Source organism: Corylus avellana, chromosome 1, assembly GCF_965113065.1.
Source record: "Corylus avellana chromosome 1, dhCorAvel1.hap1.2, whole genome shotgun sequence".
In the NCBI taxonomy this organism is placed as follows: Eukaryota; Viridiplantae; Streptophyta; class Magnoliopsida; order Fagales; family Betulaceae; genus Corylus; species Corylus avellana.
Genome location: NC_142490.1, coordinates 4,546,739 through 4,568,363, shown reverse-complemented (window position 1 = coordinate 4,568,363; position 21,625 = coordinate 4,546,739). Strand labels below are relative to the sequence as shown.

Here is a 21,625-nt window from a genome sequence, read left to right as displayed (position 1 = left end):
CCGAGGTGCCACATGGCACAACTTTTTTTTTTGGGGCTTGAGCCTGGCCTTTACTTCGGGCCGCCAACGGGCTTGAACTTGAATTTTAAGGCTGTGTTTGCTGACATTTGATTTCAATACTTTTCTTTTCACTTTTTTATTTTTTTAATATTTTTATTTTTTATATTATATCAATCACTTTTTATTATTATTTAAATAAAAAATTATTATAAAACAAAAAATTTTCATTTTTCATATCAAACATCATTACTTTTAAAAAATATATATATACTTTTATTTTTTTTTTTTTTTTATATCAATCAATTTTTGTTACAATATCTGACCATTAAAACCATAAAACCCTTTATCAAATAGACCTGTATCCGTTTATAAATTTATAATAAGACCCATCCATGCACATAATTTTGCGATTCGTTTTTTTTTTTTTAATGATTAATGTGACAGGTTTGGAGTCTGGACAAGTACACTTGATAAATCTTTTCCAATTGTTATTGAATTTTTGTCACCAAAAATTAGTTTTGCAGGATCTTTTTATGAACATTCTCACGACAAATAGTTGTTGGGCAAAGCTGCTACTCTGTACATGTGATTTTGAACCAAAGTATGCTCTGTTTGCATGCCAAGCCGCCGACCATGCATCTAAAATACGCAAAATTAAGCCATCTCCATGTTGAGAGTCTCTAGACTTCTATAGATCTTATGGCTTGAAACCATTTCGGCCAACATAATTGGGACTTATTAATGGCTCGTCAGCTGCATGGGGCTCATCCAATGATGTGATAATCTACCGCTGTCGAAAAGAACATTGATAACATATTTTCAGAAGAGAAAGAGCAAGAATGTTTAGATCGCAAAGCTATTGGAGTACATTGGAAATTTTGCATCATATACAAAAACAAGTGATGTATTATGTATACCTTGAGAAAAGCATTAGCAAATAAAGATTTGATAGTCCGGCACTGCAACTCCGACGTCCAAGTAGTTGACATCAACTGCAACATCCCCGAGATCATCTGGCAAGCAAGCACCATCAGTATTGTGTTAATTCCATCCTTCCAAACGGCATATATATATATATATATATATAAGAGAAGTGAGAGCCCGAACCTTCGTATATGGTCCTTGCAAATCTAACATATTCAGGAATGAGATCTCGATATATTATGCCTTCTGGGAAGGCGTCCAGCACCACCAAGACTCCTGTCGAAGTATTATCAATGCCAAATTAAAGACAAAAGTAATGATCTAAAAAGTTTAGATACTGAGTATTGTTTTACAAGCACAAGTTTGGCTTGCTGGGGCTTGGCACACATATTGGTGTCACTAAAAATCAATTGGAGGGATGCACGATGATGAAAGAGACCATAAAATTTCACTGTAAGCTACATAAATGGCATCTGTCAAGAACTGAAAATGATTTTTGTTGGTTCAATACAGACACGCTAAACGTTTTACGCTTTGGTAAGTTGGTAGAGGTACCTGGTGCCACCCAAGCTTTAGATGAATTGCTAGGCAATGGAGCCAGCCAGAGAATATTTCGCAAATTCATCGAATCATCATATGTCACATTAGACCCTGAAAGATAATGTTAATATTAGCACCACCTCACACTGCAATGGCTGAAATTTCTGAATTCAGTGTCTTTTAAAGTTTAAAATCAAAAGATTAGTCATTATTCACTTTTCACTGGTGACATGGAGTATCATTTGATTTGATTAATTGAAGAAATATTTAGAAAAAATACCAACTGAAGGACTCTACTGAGCTTCTTTTGTTTGTTTTGAAGAATAATTGTAGTTCAAATTATTCTCAGTGAAAGAGAAAAGATTAGAAATTCAAACATATTAAACCAAGCCAGTATAATAATATATGGTATCTGAAAGAGAGAAATGTAATTAGATTCTAAAAGATAACATAGATTAAGGTGTTTTTGTTAAATTTTACCTTTTTGACAATAGCCCATATTGCATGGAAACACTTCTTTATCATATGCTGGATATTCTTTGGCATGGAACCTATCAAACATAAGTTCTGTTGTCATTAAGAGCATCAAGGATAGCAATCTTTGTTCTTGGACATGCTCAATCTTTATTAGCACTCAGCGTTGTAAGAGTGGCAAAATTAAACGAAGAATAATATATAACAACTTACAATATACCGAGTCTTCCAGTATCAACAGCAAGAAAAAGGTGGCCATGAAAGAAATCATAGCGATTCAGGGATATGTTCAACCCAATTGTGGGACCCCGGGAAACAATAACCTCAAATAAAAATTCAAGATAAGAATTCAACTCCTGCCATTTGATAATGAAATGTTACAGTACTTTTAGAAAAGGTGGTGACAAAAAATTGAATGGGATGTTTTAAGGCAGCCAAAATATTATTACTTCGATACCAACCTCACTTATAAAGCGTCTCCCATATGGTGTTCTAGTCAGCTCGCATCGGTTTTCTTTTGATCCTTCAACATCAGGAACCTATTAAATCTAAAGAAAGATGTTTTACTAATCAATCTTCTAAAGATAATTTCAGGTTTAGCAATTTCCAAGATGAACAAAAAGAATATGACTTACAAATTTCAGTTGCAACCCCCACATTACATTATCAGTCACACCTTTCATCAGCACTAATATGAGTGAGCAACATGAAAATTATGGCAACATCTCATCACATAAAATTGTACCAGAATAATCTGAAGATGTGCCATCTCCTCACATAGTGCATTTTCACCCCCAAAAAAGAAATGTTGTATCATATATAATCCACCTCATATTCACTCTGTAACCCATGAAAATTTTCATGGCAGATCTCCATTCCACAATTAAAGTCTAATTATAATGGTCAACAGTTCTAACAATCAAGATCAATCTCCCCAAGTCATAGAAGTCATCACAATTCACAAGGAAGGCATTCCTTCCTAAGCAATCACAAAGTTTACAAAAACCCATGCAGCATCCTCCACAATGCACACCACTTGAAAACAAGTTCACAAGACACAGCATGAACCGTAAATCTCTGCAGCATCAGGGCATTTACCTGACCTACTTGTTAAAATATTTTTCAAATGAAAATAGTTGCAATGCATATCATTTTCCAATACCTCATAGACATTTTAGGTGCATAACCAAAAACACATACATATTCCTACAGGCTACAGGTTTGGACTTATTTGACACTGACCCAATTGCGACAGAGCCAAAACCAGGGCATTCACGTAAATAAACAGAACAGGAGAAAAAAAAAATACAAACTCACAGTGATGATGGTGGGATCTAGGGCGCGATGAATAGCCGCCGGGTCACCACCGGAATCAACAGCAAGGCGAGCCAGTTCCAGAACCGGCTCGGGGGGGCACCAAATGAGCTCATCCTCCTCTCTTCGACTCCTGGCACCAATTTGAATCGGACCCAGTTCTCTTCTCGTCGTCAAGCACTTTCTGGACTCGATTTTGGCTTTTGCGGGAGTGAAGGGAACGAGGAACTTGAGGCAGGATTTGAGGTCCTTGGCAACGAGGGGGTTGATGCTGGAGGACTTGGGCTTGGGCCCGAGGAGAGAGAGCAAGTCTAAAGTGGTAGCTTTCGGTGTGGAAGGTGAGGATGGTTTGTGAAAGAATGGTAGTGAGGAGGAATATGAGGCTGTGAGAGAGATAGAGAGAAGAAAGGTCAGTCTCAGTGGGAGAGAGGGTTTGCCCATCTCTCTCCCTTGCTACTCTTTCTTCAGCTTCGGGGTCTGGACGTTAGACTATGAACAAAAGAATTGCAGGATTTTTTTGTTTTATTTTTTGTGTTTTTTTCCTGGGCAAGAATTGCAGGATCCAAATCTTATCGATAAGAGATTATAGTAGAAAATTGAAGGATCCCACTTGTTCGAAAGGCTAACGAATCAAATGTTTGAACAAGCATCACTAGAGATCAAAAACAATACAATGGTCAAGCTATTTAAGATCAGCTTGATGAAAGAGGAGAACAAAGTTTTTTTTGGGCGTGGCAGTGCTACGTACCACAGCCAATTTCTTGATGTCGATCAGTAATTGTGGTAACATCAGTTTAAGAAGCACGGAAGTTGTGAGATTTTGATGAAAGTTAATGAAGAAGCCCATGAGACTTTGGGATTAGAATCGTCCTCTCAACAGTCAAGTTGCTTGAATCATGGGTTTTTTCATTGTTATATCACACCATTTTATAAGTATGCTTCCAGAAGAATTAGACTACGTTTTTATTGATTTCGAAGATATGATTAAAAGTGTAAGACAACTCAGGTACACGGTACAATGGATTTGAGAAGAGGAATGAGTTCACATAATCACATTCAGATACAGAACATCTCTTCCAACACTAATAATACATGCCCACCATACTAGGTGGTTCTTCTAAAAAGGAAAATGAAATCGCTTTTATGTTATAATGAGACCAAGAAACATGTAAAATGAAACCCATAAAAATTGACTGTAAACATAATGTAAAAGCTTGTACAGATGATCGAGAACCTAAAGCCAACCGACTATCATCAATTTTCAGCTTGAATGTAACATTCCTAGTCCTTGTGCACCAGAATATTGTTCCCAGGGATCAAGCTGTCAGACTGCGGATGAAGGGGCAATCAATTCCAGCTAAAAGCTCCACTGTAACTTGCTTATAACAAGTAGCTGCATATTTCCTGCAAAAGCAGTGATGATGAAGATCAATCAGTTCCAATTATTGCTGCTCCATTCTTTTTCTTTATGTTTTTATACTTTCAAACATCATCCTCATTTATGAAGTCTGTTGAAGCAGCCAAATAGGCTGTGGAATAGCCCCTCACCTTTCATGAAATCACAAAATGATCCCATATAATTTGATTGACTAATTTTCTTCAATGGCCTCACTTGGATGATAGTCAGGTTTCAAATCTTATTGAGACAGATCCATCAGGGCCAATAATTGTACAACCTAGGTTTGATCCTTTTGACTATGAAGCAATTTTTTTGCCAAAAGAAGCTGGAAACTTTTCTTCTAAAAATATGAAAACCCTCTCATAAAGAAAACACCAAATGAAATGCCCTTGTGGTGCCAAAATGATTTTCAATCAGTCATCCAAAGCAAGTAGCAACATGTTTCCTGCACTATTAGATGATTTTTGAGATGCAATAAGAATCAAGGGTAATGTTACTCACAGTCGTATGTTAGGTACATGCTAATGAGAAACTAAAATTCATCTACGACTTTGATGCCAGCACCCTTGTCCCATTCCTCTGGAGGGGCAACATCAGCCATTATCTTTTCCTGACCACGCCAAAGAATCTGGACCCAGTACCAACATTAGCTCAGTAGGCCCAAACAGAACAACACACATAAGACAATTGACAGAAACAATATATGTATAAAATTACCTTGTCTATAACCCCAAATTCCTTGGCTCTTGTCGCATCCATATAAAATGGTCTTTTCATCGCATTAGCTACGGTCTCTACCGACTAAGAAAAGATATAATTTATTCGATGAGTTTTTTGTGCTTTGCTCAATTTGTGGTTTAATGCTTGAAGAAAGATACTAATGCGTCATACTCACATTTCCAGTGTGCTTGGCCAGGAGTTTTACCAGTATGTCCCTGTTTGTTATTACCTGCAAAAGCAATTAAGACACTATGAGCCTCTCTGAATATGTAAACTATATAATCATTTCAAAAGGTAGTGAATTGGGGAGGGGAGCTCACGAACTAGGATTCTGTGTTACCAGTTAATTTTTATCATGGCTAAAAAAATTGCAGCTGTAAAGAAATAGCTAAAAGAATGTTTGGTATAAAAAAAATGAAAAAGTGGTATGGAAAAGTGAAAAAGTTTTGTTTTGTAGTGATTTTTTTATTTGAATAATAATAAAAAGTGAATGATTTGATATTAAAAATGAAAAAGTTAGAATGTTTTTATGTTGATTTTTTTGGGAAATGGTGATGAACAGTATTTGGGCCAACCCCATCCCCATTACCAAACAAACCCTAAAAGAAAGAAAATAGAACAGGCTCAACTCCGAACTGCAATCAAATGATCACAGTTATACTGAAGCAACCTTCCTCTTTCGACTCTTCCAACCCAAGTGTAGAGGACCACTCAAATTACAAGATGCGTAATCTAGGTACTACTTTGGACTGTATTTGGATTATAACAAGGAAAGAGAAACTAACTGGCTCATTCATCTTCAAAACTTTGTTTCCCAATTACATTGAAATGCTAGGACGCACAGAAAGTAGCTTGTAACTACCTCTTTTGCACGGATTAGAACATCACTAGCAGGCATCAACCCAGATGATGGGACACGAGGTTGTTGGATCATGGCTGAAAAAGAATTCAAGCAAACACTTTATACAACATCGAACACAAGAAAGGACGAAAGTATCAAAGGAACAGATCGCAAATTAAAGAAGCCAACTACATCATACCCTTGGCATGCGGCATCATAAACCGTTTACCCTTACTTCCGGCAGAAAGTAGTAGACAAGCCTGACCTATAGCAGCCCCAACAGCAACCGTATGTATCTGTGTAAGCAACAATGGTGATATAACAAGAAAAATGTTAAGCGCAATAGAAGTATTGAAATCACATTTCATAGTCCAAAAATGAAGAAACTATTTTTGCTTCAATTAACTAAATAGATTATATAACCGTTTGGGAGATCCATCAAGTAATTCTTATCCATCTGCTTTGTGTTAAAACAAAGCTCCTTGACATGCTGCAAGGGAAAGGGGGGACTCTACGAGAGTGACATATATGGATATGAACATATTTAGGCTACTTTATCATATTGATGAAACCCAATGTCCAGCACCACCCTAGCCCACGACTGTTGTCACCATTCCATTGCTGCTGCTATATCACTACAACCTCCACAAAAATTGAATTGCCACCACTACCAGAAATCAACACAGGACCAACACTCGCATTCCTGCCAGAATGCCACCATCCCCACATTGCCAATTGAATTGCAATTTTCGACCAACAATTGAATTGCAATTTTCATTTTACACATTGCCAAGTAACCTCACAACAACGCCACATCACACTATCACAATCACCATCAACAACAAAATGCATAATTTGGAGATATAAGAGAATTTTGAGAAAAGATGCTCACCTCATTTTTTAATTGCATCATTGCATCATAGATTGCAAAACCCTCTGTCTCCATCCCAACCTGAATGATAAGGAATTTTACTTTAAGAAATTAAGGGATTGAAAAAAATAATAAATAAAGAGAGAAAGATGATGCATTAGAAAATAGTTTACAACAATAATATACAAAAACAGCAGAAAGTTTATCCAATCAATGTGAATATATAACCAGAATTCTGATTGCAAGTGGATTCCATATCAGTACAAAACAAAAAGGCAAATATTGTATCATCTATAACATAAACTGTAGCTTTATATATCAAATATAATTTTTTATTTGGTAATCCTCAGTTATTACTTTTTATTAATGATAAAGAAAAACGGATTGGCACCCATCCAAATCTCAAATTGGAGCCAATAACAAATTGGACTATCTAAAAGTGAAGAAACCCATATTGCAAGCAAGACTGCCTCAAACTGACCAGATTTAATACATATTAGACAATATTAATCAAACTATTCCCCATCCGAAAGCTACCCAATATGATAGACACATTACCCAATCCATTGCATGTAGAAATTAAACATATAACATTTTATGTGTCATATAATGTAAATCAACGTGAAGCTTACTGTTTCACCATCATCACGAGTTGTTCCTGTAGAATTTATATAAAGGTATATTGGTTCTTTGGGGTCCATCCACTGCAGGTACATCAATTCTGCAACAATGAGCTCTGTCACAGCTGGCACCAACTGAGAGATGCAAATAGTTAAATTGCTGCACAGATTGGAAGAATAAAGATAATGTGGAATACTAAGAGCATACTAAGGAATAAGAATGCAGGTATATTGATGCTGTGATTGCTGAAACATGTTCAGGAACAATTATCACTTCAAAAGAGTATAAACATTGCTTTTAATTGCACTTATATATCACTCGAAACAATTCTGCAATGATTAAATGGAGTTGAGAGGGAACAGAATTCACCATACAAACAACATGTTTGTGAAGCAAACAAAAGAATATGGGAAGAACTGTTTCCATAACAGGTGTAGGTGGAAGCATGAAGCACGAGATCCTCTAAAGGAATCCAGTACACATAATAATTCCTCCCTTTTTTATATAATTAATCGTCACATATCATTAAAAGCGTACACGGGAAGTATACAAGACGAAGCCCCTAGCTAGAAGGAGCAAGTGCACATAATAATTCTCAAAAAGGAAACACCGAAGAATTCTCAGCTGACACAGACAAAATTGACTGTCATGATATTCAACCTATAAGCATGAAACCAATACTCCTGAACTATTTATGCCCCACATTTTTGCTGGCTGGGAAGTGTTTGAATGGCTTGATCAATAAAAGTTTAAGACTGTTCTTCATTTTCTTAAAATGCAAGCAAAGGTAGTTTCTCTCACCCTTGTTAAGTTACAAGAGTCACAAGCCTTCCCATAAAATTATGAACCCTTCCATGTAGGTACCAAGAAATCTAATGAATTTGTTTGTGTTCTCAGTATATTTACTCACGTAAATTTTCATCTGTGAAAAGTAGGGATCTGTCACACCTTTTGGAATCCCGAGGGACATGTTATAAGAAAAATGGCACACACATTCACTATACCTACCACTCCGTGAGAGACTCACTTTGGACTTTTTACACACAATAACAAATTTGACATAAGAATTAATAAACCTTAGTCCACCCCCTACTATTTGTCAGATCAGGATCCCCTCCAATTGGGAGTAATTGGAGAATCTCAATTTTTGAGATCTTAGCCATTCAAAACATCCAAAGGTCTAAAAACCTAGAACACAAAACTTAAAAATACACTCAACACACCTTATTATAAATAATAAAAACATTTATTTATTTTAAAAAAGTAATTGGGGGAGAAGCCACTCCATGGGGCGGCTCGCCGCCGCTGGCGGCCATTCCATGGGTGGCGCGAGGCCACTCCTAGGCCATGGGGGTGGCTGTGCGGCCACCCCATGGCCAAGGGGTGGCCTTGCGCCACCCCCAGAAGGCACTGCCACCCCCAGCAGATCTGGGGGTGGCGCGCGGCCGCCCCATGGCCAAGGGGTGGCCTCACGCCACCCCAAAAGCCCATGAGGTGGCCGTGCGGCCACCCCCAGCAGGCCAAGGGGGTGGCCGTGCCCAGGGCCTAGAGGGTGGCGCGCGGCCACCCCAGATTTGCTGGGAGTGGCCGCGCAGCCACCCCATGGCCAAGGGGTGGCCATGCGCCATCCCTAGATGGGCGGCTCTGGGCGGAGCCACCCCTTTTTTTTTTTTTTTAAATAATTAATTAATTAATTTTTTAATTTAAATTTGGTATAAAATCCTGTATGGTTGTGTTTGTGTTTGAGTTTTGAGATTGGAATATTTGAAACCCTTTAGATTCATCTAAGGGCTGAGAAGGGAGAAAATGAGATTCTCATTTTCTCCCTCAAATGGAGGGGATCCTGATCCCTATTTGTCCTCCAATAAATGAACTGAACTGCTATTTGAAGATGGTGGAAAGAAACAATTCAATAAATGTTAGATTCAAGCACTTACGGGCATGCCAATGTAAACAATCCTCCCATGGAGAAGCAGCGAAGGCAAGTCTGGTGGTGGCCTTCTTGGCCTATGCTCATTGTACGAAACTGATCTTTCCACCTAATTTGACCATAAGATGTTATCATTTTCGGAAAATAAGCAAGAATATAAAAGAACCAGAAGAATCATTCAATAGAAAATTAGAACACACAAAAACATTAAAACTTGACTTGATAAACACTAAACATGAAAATTAAATTAGAGCAATGTAACATATTGGCGGACATAGTTTAGAACGTCATTCTCGTAAGTTTCTATGCAATTTTCCTTCAAATGTTTTGTTTGTTTTGCCAAAAACTTTCTAGGCAAAGTTTTCCCAAAACAAAATTATAAGAACCTCATACACTCAAAATTTATGTTTGGGTGAAATTTACTTTCTCAATATAACTCCCTCTATACACACGCACTGATGCACACAAATACAATTCAAGCAAACCAGAAAATCCATCTGGGAACTATTTTCCACCAAACCGAACAGTCACCAAAATTCAATCCAACAAACCCAATAAAATTCACTCAACATCTCAATAATTTCAAAGCGAACATAACCAATATAAACCAAAATACCCACACCCACATACATACACAAAAACATAAACACATACAAACACTACATATAGTAGAGAGAGAGAGAGAGAGAGAGCTGACTTGGGCAGGTGTAGCCATGAGCTGGGGAGAATCAAACACGTCCAAGTAAGGAGGAGTGTCAGAGTTAACAGGCCGGTTAAGAAACATTTCGGGGCAGGTGGCAGCCACCGAAGCGAGTTTCGAAAGAAACGGGTCCTTAGGGTTTATCGGGGGAATGGGAAGTTTGCCTTTGTTGTGGGCGTTTATGGCACAGAAGGTCCTCAAATTTCTTCTCCTTAGGGACTGCGCGGAAGTTGAGGCTGATGGGAGTGAATAGGCCATGGGAAGGTGTAGAGCGGTGGCCATGGTTTCTGGGATTGGGTTTGTGTTTCTGTTAATGTGTTTTCCGTTATGAAAATTCCAGAAATGGAGTGGTAGTGGAGATTGGGGGTAGTGGGTCGGGTCATATATGGCTCATTGGGCCAATCTAACCTTTTGGGTTCGATGTATGGGTCATAACAATATGAACATCACTATCTAGTTACTTAGACCATGTTTGGCAAAGGCTTTGGACTTTTTTTTTTTTTAATTGTAGTAAAAACGTTATTGATGTCATGATGTGATATAAAATTTTGAGTTTTTTTTTAATAGAAAAGTGAAAATGTTTTGTTTTGTAGTGGGTTTTTTAAAAAAATAGTAATAAAAAGTAATCGACATGATATAAAAAGTAAGAACGTTGAAAAATGTAATTATTTTGAGTCTTTGTACATGACATTGCCAAACAAGGCCTAAGTTAGCAAAATAAGTTTTTGGCTCATTTTCAATAGTCTTAATGATTTATTTGTACCCTTTGGTTGTTTTAGGGTGTTTGTTGGGCTACCCACCCATTTTCTTTGTGTGTCTTCTTCTTTTTTATGTGTTTATCATGCTTTCCCTTATATTGCTTTTTTTAAAAAAAAAAAAAAAAAAGTAGCTAGCAAATTACTCTTCTTTTTTTTTTCTTTTTTTTTTTTTTAATATTTGTTTTGTTTTGTTTGTATCTTCTCTCTTGCATAGATGGGTGGCATCCCTCTTGGTGTATTTTGAAATCATCTTCAAATTTCAATTAATATTTGGGAGATATTCGGTACATTTACGGATTATGTTGACTTTTTTAATGACAATGATGATTTTGTTATTTTTTGCTTATCCTAAGGACTTAGTGCTTAACCACTTTTAAAAGCTCAATGAATTATTTGTCAAAACTCAAAACCGCATTGACCAAAATGCATCTATCCCACTTATTTATCCGCTTTAATTCATATTTTTATTTTACGTACTTTGAATCTAATTGCTTTAATTATTTGGGGCTATGTTACCAATGTATAATGTCGAATGAACCGGCGCATTGGCCTCAACCGCCCTCGGCTCCACCAACCTCCTTCATCGCTGCAGTTGTTTATTAGTGTTTTGTTATTTTCCTATTGTTTTTTTTTTTTTTCATTTGTATTTTCACAACTTGTTTTGTTTTTTTACTCCTTTTGTGTTATTTGAGTTACTATCTCCGAGTTTTTCAGTGGTTGGTTTTTTAGTGGAGACTTTTGTAACATGATATGTGTTGGTGCCTCTCTTAAATTGTCTCTTATTTGGACTCTAACATTACTTTTACCGCTTTAGCCTCATTCTAGTGATTGTTGATATTTTTAAGAGAGGGTTCAGATAAGTTCGCCTTAATCTGTGCTGTGCTAATTTTGCTTATATTACCGCTATATTTGGCCATATAGAGGGGACTGAAATACTTGTTTGTCTCACTTCTTACTATTTATTTGTATTTTCGTTGTTTTCGTTTTTGGTTTATTGTTTAGGAGCCCATCCCTTCTTCAATATTTTGTTATTTTTTCTTATGACTCCTTACTCTTTCTTCTTTTCAGATGAAGAGTGAAAATAATCCTCGATTGTAACTCTTACCATAATTCAATTAAAAAAAAAAAAAAAAAGGAGTTTACCTTCGATTAGGACCCTTTGTACCCTTTGTAAAACATGCCATTTACACCCGCTAGTAATAGTCCACCACGTAAGGATGGAAGACCAAAACACAAGGGAAGGAAAGCACCTTATAACACATTAATCAAATTTGAAACCCATCTAGCTTGGATGGGCTAATCCAGTGTTTTTGCGTTTAATTTGTTTTTTGTTTCAAATTGATGTGTTTAAATCTGAAGGGATACTGTAAATAAGTGAGTTTACACCACATCCAAATAGTAAAAGTTCTCTAAAAAGGAAAAACTTCACAAAGAATCTTTAAATTATCATGCCATTTAAAAAATACTTCTCAAATTTTAAAATCTCTCAATTTTACCATCTAAACTTTCAATTTGATGCAATCTACCCATCTGTTAGTTTCAATAATTAAATAACCTTTATACTCTTAAAACTTTTATAAAATTCTAAATTTACTTTTAATTTCAAATTCAAGTTTTTTTAAAAAAAAAATTAATTAAATGATAATTTATTCTTTTTAGTGATTTTTGTTGTTAGGGTTTTAACGAAAAAAATTGACGAAAGGGATCAACTGTATCAAATTGAAAGTTCAACAAGTGAAATTAAGAGTTTTTAAAATTTGAGAAGTTCTCAAAATGCATAGTTAAATAGCCCTAAATGAGTTACTAAAAAAAAAATATCAAACAATAAATCTTATGTACAGAGTTTTCTTCTAAACTAAATTGAAAAAACTTCATTTATAAAAGTAATAGTATAGACAAAATTAAAATAAATAATATTAAAAATTCATGTGTATAAACTTTCATAGGCTGAATTGAAAGAAAGAAGTTTCTCTAATTCAGTTTCGAAGGAAAACGTTGTCCATTTCTTATGGTGTCAAAGGAAAACCCCTTAAAACTGCCTATACAAAAGTAAACAAACGCATCGATGAGATCTTAGTACGATGAAATGCACTGAGATTATAATTCAGAAGTAGGTTTAAATAATATTTTTGAATAAATATCTGTAGGCCCAGAAAGAGTTCCATTTCATACCATCCAAAATAGGAACATAAAAAAGTAGTACAAACCACACACAACACACATAAAATCCGACAACAATGCCTATCGAACGATCGACATAAGTCAAACATTTCTACCTAAACACAAACCAACATCACTGGGAACCATCAATGGGCTGCCACGGCAGCTTCACTTCCACCGGGAACCAACGGCTCTGATTCGGCTCCATCACCGCTGAAAACCTTGGCAATCCTTTCTGTAGGGACCAACGGCAGGTACGATGAAACCTTGTACCCCTTCTCTGCGGTGCTGAGCACTGTCTCATTGTACTTCTCCGTACAATAAGCCGCCGTCGGTAGAACAGCTTGAGCCACTTGAGGGAAGAGAGGGAGCTGATTCAGCTTGCGCCAGGCTGACACGGCGCACTGCTCGGCCTTCGGTTCATACTTGGAGTAGAGATCCTTGGCAGTAGGCTCACACTTGGTGTACACAGATTTGGCGATTCCTGATGCGGTGTCGACCACCCCGGCACGCTTAACCTCGGAGGCCACAGCCCGAGCCACCACCGGAGCTCTTTGAGCGGCCGAGAAGGCCTGGGAAGAAGCTTGCTTGATGGTTGGTGGCACACGGCGGTCCAACTCGGTCACCGACTCATCTACCTGCAATGAAGTGAGCAATAAATTAATATCATAAATTCTTATCTAAGAAGGAAGCCACCCTCATTCCCCAATTCACCGCAGAGATGATGAAGCAACCCCGCCCCGCCCCTTGAGGGGTGGTTCTCCGCCCGCAACCGAGTTCAACCACCCGATCGACCCATGAGTGACCCACATAAATTTAATCATTCAATTTTATATAAAATTAAAAGTTGAAATAATGAATTGAATAATTTAATATATAAATAAACAATTTTATGAAAGTAGTTGGTGATTAGGATCTGAATTCACCGACCTTGCGGTCCACGAACTTGAGGACCTCGATAGGGACGTCGTGGAACTTGTCGTAGACAGGTCCGACAACGCTCTTAACCGTGCCCTCGACGGACTCAACGCCGGGCTTCAGAGGACCGGACTTGTCCTTGGCGTAACCGTAGACGTTGGACAGGCATATCAGAGCGTGAATCGTTGCCACCTGCACGAACTCCAGGTACTTGAGCGTCTGCTCCTCCTCAGACTTCATCAAACCATGAAAAAATACAATTAAAAAAATAAAAATAAAACCTAATTTGATTGACAAATCTCAACAAAAACACAAGAACAAGAGTTTGAATTAGGGGTCCGTACCATCTCCTGCTGCGATCTCAAATCTCCTTCAGCCATAATCACACTGAGTAATCAACAAGAAACACAAATACCAAATCGAGAGATTGCAAAACGAAAACCTTCTTTTGGTTCTGAGTAATTGAAAAATGAATTTGTTTTGGAGTAAGGGGTTGGGCGGATTTTTATAGGAGAGCGAGAATCACCGATCTCGGTGGGAACCAACGGCTGGATCGGGAGGGTGGTGACGCTACGCGTCTCTCTTTGTCTTTAATGCTTGGTCAGGAATAGCATCAACGCTGAGGCGTCGACTCGTTGACTACTTCGAGATTAAGTTACGGAGAGTTCAGGGGCGGATTGTTCTGGAAGGATGAGAATGAGTGGGCTCTCGTTCGAGCCTTGTAATAGGCCGATAATTTAGGATTGGAATCCCTCCCATTACTTAAAGTCGAAGAATCTCATCGTACCAAATTGTGAATATTTATTTTAAATTTAATAGTCTATAAAATATTAATTACTTTTAAATAATTGGTGAAGATCTCAATCCGATAATTTATGGGGTAAGATTTCGCAGTTGCAGTAGCAACATAGTGCATGTCTATTTCAGTTAAGAATTAATTTTATTAAAATTGAGACATGTGTCTCTTCACCGTTGTGTTCTGACCATATGCATAATGTGTAAAAAAATATGATTGTAACCTTATAAATTTCTTAGAAAATTTTATAATAAAGTTTTTAAAATTGTAATTTTTATTTTAAAATTAAATCATTATAATTTTATTTTGTCAATATTTTTGTCACATTTTTATTATAATGTTTGTTTACCATGCTGGTTAGAGGCTTAGGATCTGTTTAGGATTGCGTTTGAGGGGTCTTAAAGTGCTTTTAACACTCAAAAAGTCCGTTAAAAGAAAAAAGTATTTGTTTGGTAAAAAAAATTAAAAGCGTTTTTAAGGATTCAAAAAGTCTAAAAATTGCCAAAAAAACACTTTTGACAAAAGCTTAAAAATAAAGATTTTACTCAAAAGCTCAATTTCTCAAACACAATCATAAAGGGCTCTTAAAGTGCTAGCAACAACTCTTTCAATCTTATTCTCATGAAAATAAAATAATAAAATAATTTTTTTAAAAAAAGCTTATTCTCTTTTCTTGACATAAGCAAAACTCTAAAAAAGTCCGCAACAGGATCAAATGAATGGGCAAAAGAATGGGTTAAAGAATGGGTTGGACCGGACTCAAAAACTCAACAAAAAAATAATTCAAAATCAATTTCAACATTCTTACTTTTTACATCACATCAATCACTTTTTATTATTATTTAAATAAAAAAAATCACAATAAAACAAAAAATTTTCATTTTTTTATACAAAATATTCTTACTTACTTTTTTTTCTCACATCAATCAAATGTGCTACAGTACCAATCCACTTCCTAAAGTCCATTCCTTTGCCAAACATAGCCTCCCTTTTCTTTTTTTTTTTTTTTTTTTTTAACATGTCCACACGAGAGTGAAGGGGATTCGAACTAGTGACCTTCGCTTCATGAGGCGTGGTCTCCAACCAATTAAACTACATCTTGGGGACTCTAGGGTAACACTTTTGCTTCTCTTATCATTATTTTATTTTATTTAAAAAAAAAAAAAAAAACTTTATTTTTCTTCTATCTTTCTCTTCACATTTATTTGAAATACTATTTAAATAGCATTGAAAAATGTAAGGGAATATATTATAGAGTTTATTATGATAAATATAAGTTATTGTGAAGTTTATTCGAATTAAAAAAAAAAAAAAAAAAAAAAAAAGGCTTAAATCCTTACAAAATATAAGGAAAATTTAAAGCTTAAATCCTTACAAAATATAAGGAAAATTTATATGATATTTCGTTTGAGTTGTTATTTCTCTTTTGTGATTTTGCCAAATGGTATGGTCGCTCAAAAAAATCACTAGAAGGACACCAAAAGAATCTAACATTTTTCAAAAATTTTATCCTTAATTTTAACTTTTATTTAAAAATCCATTGTAAATGTTCTACCTAAATTTCTACCGACAAAATTGGTGTTTGCAGGTGTCCTCCACATGTGAAGTTTTTACTGGTGGACAAATTATGATGATCAGGCCGTCCATTTTTTATCTAATGACCATTGTTTTGTCACGTGTCTCAAATAGAACACGTGGCAAAATAATAACCCTTGAATGAAAAATAGACGGTCTAAATCTGAAATTTCAAAAACTGAAATTCCCTTAAGAATTTCGGTGGATCAAAATCCAATAAAATGACAAATACATTTCCTTTTTGGATAACAAATTATGATGATCAGGCCGTCCATTTTTCATCAAATGGTTATTGTTCTGTCACATGTCCCGTTACTAATGGTTATTGTTCAATCATATTTATTATTTTATTAGTAGTGGGACGCGTGGCAGAATAATGACAATTGAATAGAAAATAGACGGCTTAAATCTAAAATTTCAAAAACTGAAATTTCCTTAAGAATTTTAGTGGATCCAAATCCAATAAAATGACAATGATCCTAAAAATGACAAATATATTTCCTTTTTGGATAACAATTGAGAAGCCTTTATTGTTACCATTTATTAAGGTCACCACCTACACGCAAGAGAAGAAGCAAGAACCCACTTTCTTATTGTTACTGCAACAGGTTGAAAAAGTGCATAAAAATTACCTCAGGATCTTTTAAAGCTTTCACAAAAGAAGAAAGAGATAGTTCAACAGTCTAAAAGGACAATCTCAAAGGGACCTTTTTTTTTTTCTTTTTCTTTACTTTTACCAAAAAAAAAAAACTAAGGATAAGGATTAAGGAGCAATGAACTCCATACTTGAGGCATGATTGGTTTGGTGTTTTATAAAAATATTTGTAGGGTTAAATTCTTTATTGTTACACGTGGATTAGACTTTTATTAAACCTTTTATCTCAGTTTCAAAAAATACTTACAGCACTATTCCTAGTCTCAACAAAATTATTTTTTGGTTTTTTAGGTGATGTAATTTGGTGAAAATGAAAAACTCTCATTTTCAGACTCACCAATTGAATACCCTTTTTCTTTTTCGTTTTTATCTTCTCTTTTAATGGTTAGAGAAAGAATAAATAAATATTTAAGTGAAATAGTAAAAGTGAATTGTTAGAATAATGAGGCTGCCGGAGATGCTTTAAAAAATAAAGTAGTTAAATAGAAAAACATATTGTTAATTATTTTGATGAGTAAAATTTAGTGAAGCTGGTAATTAATGTTCTTATAATTGTCTTAGCTTGTTTAATCATTCCTTTCATTTTTTTATCTAAAACCTCAACCGCAAGTGTCATGCATTTCATATGTCATATCAACATTATTTAAAAATTTTATTTTTATTTAAAAAAAAAAAAAAAAGAATGGAGGGAGTAAGATCTACCTCGTCACCCATCACCAAGGAATCCTCCCCACATCCACCGGTTCGGTCCCATCTCACCAGTGGGTGGTAGGGTGGATTTGACCTCACAATCAACCGTATATCAACTATCTAACAACTAACAACGAATTCGGATCCCCTCCCATTAGTAAGAAATATGAGATCCTCATATTCCTAATCTCGGCCCTTAAATGAATCTAAGGATCTAAGATATCCCAATATTAAAAATCAAAAATAAACACAACCACACTGGATTATAAATCAAATTTGAATTAAAAAATTAATTAATTAATTATTTTAAAACAAAATGATAAAAAGGGGTGGCATCTAGGCCACGGAGGTGGCTGCGCAGCCACCCTTAGATCTGCTAACAATGACTGCGTGTCCACCCCTAGGCCATGAGGTGGCCGCGAGGCCATCCCCAAATCTGTTGGGAGTGGCCGCGCAGCCACCCCCATGGCCAAGGGGTGGCCATGCGGTACCCCCAAATGGGCGGAGCCACCCCTCTGTTGTGTATATATATATATATATATATATAATTTAAAAATAATAATTAATTAATTTTTTTAATTCAAATTTAATATATAATTCAGTGTGGTTGTGTTTATTTTTGAGTTTTAATATTTGAATATTTTGAACTCTTAAATTCATCTAAAGGCTGAGATTAAGAATATGAGGGTCTCATATTTCTTACTAATGGGAGGGGATCTTGATTCACTAACAACTGAAACATGCTCTTTTTTTTTTTTTTCTTAATAAATATATATTTTTAAAACAGATAAAATCTAAACCACATTATAAAAAAGGGATTAAAATTTAAACCCATAATTTAAGTGATTCCATTCACTTTGAAGTTTGAATCATCATCCTTTGACAACTCATGGCCATCGGCAACTTGGAATCAAATATGTTTTGTTCAATCATACACTTCACGTGGAACACTTAAATATCCAACATGCTTCAAATGGACAGCAAAAGATGCAGTCCTCACCGTTGGATTATAATATGAATGTTAAGGTTGGTAGATCGTATCTGTACACAGTGGCTGCCCTACAAGCTGGAGTCCAACTCATTCCTTTATTTTCTTGCTTCCTTGGTTTCTTTGGGTTTGTTAAATTTCTTCAACTTAATTTCTAAAAAATCTTTGTCCCATTTTTTTTTAGTTTCCATTGAATTACTTGTATTAGTAAAACTTGATATATTTTTTTCTAATTTATTATTATTATTATTATTTTCTGATTTTGTGGTTCACACAATATATAGACAATGAATCCCCTTTTTCTCATGTTGCATGCTTAATTCACCCTCAGATTAATTTTAGGGGAAATTATCTTTTCTCCCTATAAACTACCACGCGATGACTATTTCCCCTTATTAACTACCAACTTTACATTATGACCCTATCAAACTACTATTTTATTACCAAAATTCCCATTTCGTCAGTTCACGCTGTTAAGTCAGACGGTCAACCGTACTGTTCACGATGTTGTTCCTTCAGTCAACAACACTGTTCATGCACGTGATGGGTTGACCGTCCAACTTAACGGCATTGATTGACGAAGGGAGTTTTTTGGTAATGAAATGGTAGTTTGATGGGGAGAAATGGTCATCGCGTGATAGTTCATAGAAGAAAGGATAATTTCCCCTTAATTTTAATTAAAAAAATTTTTCAAGAATGAATTAAGCTTGCAACGTCACTTGAATATGCTGAAAAAAATACAAAATAACATTTCTCATTGCAATATGTTCAATTCATTGCAAGTATTACATTTTCACATTTCTTAACGTGTGCTTTGCTTCCATCAAGAGCCTTGCACTCAAAAAGACTGACTAAAATTTCTTAAAATTCTTTATACGAGTTCAAAGCTCACCTACCCAAATAACCCGAGACTTTAGATCTCCTCTCATTTAGAGAATTTGGGCAGAAAATTTCAAAGAATCTTAATCCCTCAATCAAATAGTAAGTTTGAGTTACTTAAGAGTACCATCCATAAAGCCACTCAAAAACCCATTTCAAGACCTAATTAGAATCAGATTTGAAACTTTTGCCCATAAAAAGTAAAAACATTGACACCACTTATAAGTTTTCCCAAAAGCATATGATAATCAGCAAATATGTGGACCCATTATGTCAGATTATTTTTGCCGACACTCAGATTTCCCTCCTTTTACTCAGAATCTTGATGCCATGATTTTTAACATTCACAGAAGGCTTTCCATTATGACAACAGGATTTCAGATTTTCTGGAGTACCAAACAGAGACTAATATTTATTTTTCACAAACTGGTTTGGTGAAAATAATTGCTCTTTTAATTTTCTATACCCATCCATACTATTCATTGCAGCTCAAGAATTCTCCTTTTCTCTGTAGCCCTTTTTCTTGTTTTGCTTTATTTCATTTCTCCCTTCTCTTTTTACTTGCTCACCACCTTTTTCCTCACAAAGGGAAGGAAAAAGAAAAAGAGCATTTCAAATTTGAAAGAAACAAGCTCCACGAGGACTACCAAAATCCCAGTAAATTCCAACCACTAGACATAAATCATGCAGCAGAAAAGAAATATAAAATATAAAAATAACAACAAAAATTAAACAAAAGTTTAAACAATCCCTACAAACCAGATAAATCCATTAACCAACATGAAGAAAAAAATAAAACACAGAAGATAAAAAATATTCAGAGATTCAGAAAGCCCAAGTAGAGGTAAAGCTGAGATCTTGATCCTAAATAAACACAAGCTTGGAAAGAATACTAAAAACAAACATAATCTTGTACAGAGATATCCAAATATAATTATAACAACAACAATGATCCAACACCAACAATCTCTCTCTCTTTCGCTTTCTTCATGTATAACAATCAAACCCATTTCAAAAAAAAAAACCAAAAATTAACGAAAAAAGTTGAAAGAAGAAGAAATCAACTCCTGCACCTTGTAATGGCACTGCAGCCACGGCTATAGGGATTGGCCTGAGCGCCAGGCTGGCAGTTGTAGTAGGAAGCCCCACGTCGAGAGCAGGGCACAGAGTTCCTCTGCAGCGCACCGTAGCTGATGTAGCTGCTGGTGGCTAGAATGCGCCGGCTGATCTCAGAGTCCAGGTCAAACTCGTCCCCGGCCAGGCACTCCGCTATGGTGCCCTTGCAGGGCGATCTGGTGGGTAGCCATCCCAGCTGGTGGCCATGGGATCCACCTGCATGGACGGTGGATGATGATCCGAGAAGAACCAAGACCAATGCACAGATCCCAAGCATGGCTGAAGCGTAGAAAAACCCGGCCATTGTTTTGACAACAAGCTCTCTCTCTCTCTCTCTTCCTTTATTGGCTTTCTGGGTTGCTTTCTTTCTTCGTTTTCTCTCTTCCTTGTTCTTGTTCCTCTGTTTTTTGTGCTATTTCACCTGTTTTCTCTTCTTCAACTGAACTTATTATAGGACAACCAGCCAGGAGATATGGAATCCTGGCATAGTTGGGAGTTTTATAAGTGACACAGAGTGAAAAAAGTGGGCTTGGTCTAGCTTTTATTTACGGTAATGCCATGTTGGGGCTGTAGATAAGAGTTGAAATAAGCGGAAGTGGTGGAATATTTTACATAAAAAAATATGGTGGCCGGCTGCCACTGCTTGGTGGTCTTCACATTCTAGAATTTGACTTTTTATTTTTTTAGTTGTTGTAATATGGTTTAGTGGGTATGAACGAAGAAGTTTGATTGTCTTCTCAACTAATTATTCTCTTT

General features: G+C 35.9%; 4 protein-coding genes across 5 annotated transcripts; all 4 read right to left on the bottom strand.

Moving 5' to 3' along the window:
- Positions 1 to 467: 467 nt before the first annotated feature.
- Positions 468 to 3,757, bottom strand: LOC132171322 (T-box protein). Of its 2 annotated transcripts, none has more exons than XM_059582611.2 (8): positions 3,256 to 3,757; positions 2,400 to 2,477; positions 2,152 to 2,261; positions 1,945 to 2,015; positions 1,480 to 1,575; positions 1,108 to 1,200; positions 918 to 1,013; positions 468 to 790 (listed from the first exon to the last, which is right to left on the bottom strand). In XM_059582611.2, exons 1-7 carry the CDS (start codon positions 3,691 to 3,693, stop codon positions 931 to 933), a joined length of 969 nt encoding a protein of 322 aa, XP_059438594.2. In that variant the 5' UTR covers positions 3,694 to 3,757; the 3' UTR covers positions 468 to 790; positions 918 to 930. The 2 variants fall into 2 exon arrangements, with proteins under 2 accessions (XP_059438594.2, XP_059438593.2); XM_059582610.2 differs by having other exon boundaries at positions 2,152 to 2,294; positions 3,256 to 3,756.
- A 516-nt stretch (positions 3,758 to 4,273) lies between these two features.
- Positions 4,274 to 10,689, bottom strand: LOC132172409 (ATP-dependent caseinolytic (Clp) protease/crotonase family protein). Its single transcript, XM_059583905.2, has 10 exons — positions 10,332 to 10,689; positions 9,642 to 9,743; positions 7,716 to 7,838; positions 7,105 to 7,164; positions 6,412 to 6,508; positions 6,234 to 6,307; positions 5,547 to 5,600; positions 5,369 to 5,452; positions 5,153 to 5,279; positions 4,274 to 4,656 (listed from the first exon to the last, which is right to left on the bottom strand). The coding sequence occupies exons 1-9, from the start codon at positions 10,614 to 10,616 to the stop codon at positions 5,184 to 5,186; spliced, it is 975 nt and encodes a 324-aa protein (XP_059439888.2). The 5' UTR covers positions 10,617 to 10,689; the 3' UTR covers positions 4,274 to 4,656; positions 5,153 to 5,183.
- Positions 10,690 to 13,238: 2,549 nt separating this feature from the next.
- Positions 13,239 to 14,904, bottom strand: LOC132170613 (Rubber elongation factor protein (REF)). Its single transcript, XM_059581645.2, has 3 exons — positions 14,515 to 14,904; positions 14,183 to 14,404; positions 13,239 to 13,890 (listed from the first exon to the last, which is right to left on the bottom strand). Exons 1-3 carry the CDS (start codon positions 14,548 to 14,550, stop codon positions 13,399 to 13,401), a joined length of 750 nt encoding a protein of 249 aa, XP_059437628.2. The 5' UTR covers positions 14,551 to 14,904; the 3' UTR covers positions 13,239 to 13,398.
- A 5,606-nt stretch (positions 14,905 to 20,510) lies between these two features.
- RALFL22 (ralf-like 22) lies at positions 20,511 to 21,357 on the bottom strand. The gene has a single exon (XM_059583274.2). It carries the CDS (start codon positions 21,171 to 21,173, stop codon positions 20,814 to 20,816), a length of 360 nt encoding a protein of 119 aa, XP_059439257.2. The 5' UTR covers positions 21,174 to 21,357; the 3' UTR covers positions 20,511 to 20,813.
- Between the last annotated feature and the right edge of the window lie 268 nt (positions 21,358 to 21,625).